A 4303-nucleotide genomic window follows, 5' to 3' on the forward strand; every position below is an offset into this window, starting at 1 on the left:
ATCCGAACCTCTGTAGGGAGCTGGCGAACAGCAGCACGCAGTCATCACAGAGGGGTTTCCAGGGCGGGATTGCAACCTTGCATATAGCCAGCTACAACTTTATTTTCTTTAGCTCCCATCCCCCCCCCCCCTTTTTTTTCCCAGGGAAAGGGAGAAAGGAGGAGGGAGGGAATATTGTATTTGCCTCCTTTGCTAACCATAATTGAATTAAAGTTGTGAAATGCCTGGGAGTTTAACTCTGACCGGGCAGGTTTTCAATGGCTTTTTTTTTTTTTCCTCTGAAGAACTGTTGGTTAATGGATGAATGGATCTGATCGAGCTGAGAAAGAATATGCTAGATACATGCCTTTGAGTAAGATTTCTGCTGCCTTTATGCAGTGAAGCCTTTTGCTTTGAGTAATTCCGATCCAGTTGACGTCTGGTCAGAATTAGAGAGAGATTCACCGAGACTTCCGATTTCTTGCTGCATGACTGCCTTTGCTGCAAGTGCTAGATTTGCAGCCCTGAACCTAATGCCACAGGAGATGTCTTGCAGTACTGAGACCTCCTGTTTTTCAGGATGTGTTCCTCCAAACCAGAGTTGTGTCATGAGAATTGGAGCTCTGAGGTGGACGACAGAAAATGCAAGCCTGCTCCAAGATCCCAGCATTTAAGCCTGGATGATTTATTAGTCTTCCCCTACTGGCACACACAATGCATTTATTTTCCCTATTCATACTGCTTTTAGACTAGTAGAAGTAGAAGAAAGCCACAAGGAGTCAGAAAAACTGCAAGAAGGAATGGAAATGGAATTTGTTTCCAGCCAGGTGAAATTTGGGTATTAAATTACTGACGTAGGTCAATGGTAGGGTTTCCCTTCCACCCCCCTTGGCTTTTAATCAGCCCGGGTGTCTTCTCCCCTAAAGGATGAAGAGTGCTGACGGCCATCGCTGCTTATAATCAGTAACTGATGCTTGGAGTGTTGGCGATGAGATATTTCCATGAGACCTATTTAGATCTCTCCACTTCTACCAGGCTAGTTTTGCAGAACGTTGGGAATAAGCGGTATGTCAGATATGGCTGAAACTCCGAAGATGATCCGCATGTTTTACATTTTTCACAAATTTTGGGTGAGTGGTTAAAACATTTCCTTTAAGAATAAGAGAGAGAGAGAGAGAGTGTGTGTGTGTGTAAGAAATGAAGACCTCTGCTCGATAGTCATCTCTGTTACATTGTATATAACTCATGGGGGGGGATCATAAAATCAATTAAAATTATTTACTTGTGTAAAGATACAAAATTTCTCTCACTGAAGAGAGCTGTTAAGTGCACTGAAGTAGGAGGTTAACGTATCTAATCTCATTACTGAAGAATTCCCCCACAAAAGTCATCTGGGGGTGCATGCGTGTATGTGTGTGTGTGTGCGTGTCTGTGTGGGTGGGTGGGTGCTTTGTAAATGTATAGATAGAAAAAAAACCGTAAGAGAGTTTTAAGAAATGTGTGACGTGGAGAATGTGTCAGTATTCTCTCTGTTGAATTAAGCTGCCGTTTTCAGCACTGAGCATTTTTCTTTGGATTCCTACCATGGCATTTCCACCACCGGTTAAAAATCAAGGTAGAAGGAGGGGAAAACCTTGGTGCGCTGTTCACTGGGAAGGTTCTGAAGGGAAGGGGGAGCTGGGTAATAGGGGAGGTGGGAAACCTCGTAAAATGGTGCTTCTTTTCTCTTAAATTAGAACCGTGAAACTGAACTGACAGCCATTTTATGTATATTTATGGGGCTGGTCGTGAAAAAGAAATCCAAGGAAGCATTGAAATGCACCCCACACGAACAGAACCAGAACAATTCCTGCTGTGACCTCACCTTTTTAAGCACCGCAGGCATTTGACTTGCTAGGAGTTGCCCATCAACCTTTTAATCAATGCATGTCATCCAGTTTTCAAAAGTGTGGGAATTAGAAGTGACAGGAGTTCTTTTTGTTTGATTAGCAATCCATTCTTTACCCCACTGAAGATATATATAAACTTTGTCTCCATTTTAAATTTTATGGGGCTATGCTATTATGCTGCTTTCTTTTTTTTCTTTTTCTCCTTATCCTTACAGGAAATAAAATGTACGCTTGCTGCTCTACAGTAACTTTGGAACAGGACCTCAACAAAAAAATGCATATCTGGATGCTGCAGACGATCGCGTTTGCTTTAACATCGCTAGTCCTTTCGTGGGCAGAAAGCATCGAGTATTATGGGGAAATCTGTGATAATGCGTGTCCTTGTGAGGAGAAGGACAGCATCTTAACAGTGAGCTGTGAAAACAGAGGGATCATCAGCCTTTTTGAGATCAGTCCACCAAGGTTCCCTGTCTACCACCTCTTGTTGTCTGGGAACCTTCTGAACAGGCTGTACCCGAACCAGTTTGTCAATTACACGGGGGCTTCGATTTTGCATCTGGGGAGCAATGACATACAAGACATAGAAACCGGGGCCTTTCACGGTCTGAGAGGTTTAAGGAGGCTGCACCTGAACAATAACAAGCTGGAACTTTTACGGGATGACACTTTCCTTGGGCTAGAGAGTTTGGAATACCTACAGGTCGATTATAATTATATTAGCGTCATTGAACCCAATGCCTTCAGCAAACTGCATTTGCTGCAGGTGCTGATTCTCAATGACAACCTCCTCTCCAGTTTGCCCAACAACCTTTTCCGTTTTGTGCCCTTAACTCACCTGGACCTGAGGGGTAACCGGCTGAAGCTGTTGCCCTACGTGGGCCTTTTGCAGCACATGGATAAAGTGGTGGAGCTGCAGCTGGAGGAAAACCCCTGGAATTGCTCTTGTGAATTGATTGCTCTAAAGGATTGGCTGGACAGTATCTCCTACTCCGCTCTGGTGGGAGATGTGGTTTGTGAGACCCCTTTCCGCTTACACGGTCGAGACTTGGATGAAGTCTCCAAGCAGGAGCTTTGCCCCAGGAGGCTCATCTCGGATTATGAAATGAGACCGCAGACACCACTGAGCACCACAGGGTATTTCCACACTACCCCGGCCTCGGTCAACTCCGTGGCCACTTCTTCTTCGGCTGTTTACAAATCCCCCTTGAAGCCCCCCAAAGGGACCCGCCAACCCAACAAGACGAGGGTGCGCCCCACCTCCCGCCTGCCCTCAAAAGACCTGGGATACAGCAACTATGGCCCCAGCATTGCCTACCAGACCAAATCCCCGGTGCCTTTGGAGTGTCCCACTGCCTGCACTTGCAACTTGCAGATTTCTGACCTGGGCCTCAACGTCAATTGTCAGGAGAGGAAGATTGAGAGCATTTCTGAACTGCAGCCCAAACCCTATAATCCTAAGAAGATGTATCTGACGGAAAACTACATTGCGCTGGTACGCAGGGCAGATTTTGTGGACGCCACTGGGCTGGATTTGCTGCATCTGGGCAATAATCGGATCTCGGTCATCCAGGACCGGGCTTTTGGGGATTTAACTAATTTGCGAAGGCTGTACCTGAACGGGAACCGGATCGAGCGGCTGAGCCCAGAGCTGTTCTATGGGCTGCAAAGCCTGCAGTACCTCTTCCTGCAGTACAACGTCATCCGGGAGATAGAGGCGGGCACCTTTGAATCCGTCCCCAACCTTCAGCTCTTGTTTCTGAACAACAACCTGCTGAGGTCTTTGCCGGGGAACATTTTTGCGGGTCTCTCTCTCTACAGGCTGAGCCTGCGGAGCAACCACTTCTCCTACCTGCCAGTGAGCGGGGTGCTGGACCAGCTGAAATCCCTGCTGCAGATCGACCTGCACGAGAACCCCTGGGACTGCACCTGCGACGTGGTGGGCATGAAGCTGTGGCTGGAGCAGCTCAACACCGGCGTCCTGGTGGACCAGGTCATCTGCGAGTCCCCCAAGAAGTTCGCCCAGAGCGACATGCGGGCCGTCCGGGCGGAGCTGCTGTGCCCCGACTACTCGGACATCGTGGTCTCCACGCCCACGCCGTCCCCGGGCCAGCTGCCGGCCAGGACCACCCCCTCCTCCTCCACCGTGCGCCTCAACGGCACGGCGGCGGCGGGCGGCTCGGCGCCCGCGGGCGGCGGCGCCGGCGGCTCCTCGGTGCCGCTCTCCGTGCTGATCCTCAGCCTGCTGCTCGTCTTCATCATGTCCGTCTTCGTGGCGGCGGGGCTCTTCGTCCTCGTGATGAAGCGGCGCAAGAAGGGCCCGGGGGACCACGCCAGCGCCAACAACTCCGACGTGAGCTCCTTCAACATGCAGTACAGCGTCTACAGCGGCGGCCCCCCCCCGCACCACCACCACCACCACCCCCACCTCCAGCAGC

General features: G+C 49.6%; 1 protein-coding gene across 1 annotated transcript in view; it reads left to right on the forward strand.

Moving 5' to 3' along the window:
• Window positions 1–2091: 2091 nt before the first annotated feature.
• Window positions 2092–4303, forward strand: part of SLITRK5 (SLIT and NTRK-like family, member 5) — a 2610-nt gene continuing 398 nt past the window's right edge. The window contains exon 1 of the mRNA XM_010581506.1: window positions 2092–4301. Within this exon, the coding sequence (XP_010579808.1) occupies window positions 2092–4301 (2210 nt within the window). The remainder of the gene's footprint in view (window positions 4302–4303) is intronic.

Source organism: Haliaeetus leucocephalus, unplaced genomic scaffold (assembly GCF_000737465.1).
Source record: "Haliaeetus leucocephalus isolate CR32 unplaced genomic scaffold, Haliaeetus_leucocephalus-4.0 Scaffold784, whole genome shotgun sequence".
NCBI classification, from domain to species: domain Eukaryota; kingdom Metazoa; phylum Chordata; class Aves; order Accipitriformes; family Accipitridae; genus Haliaeetus; species Haliaeetus leucocephalus.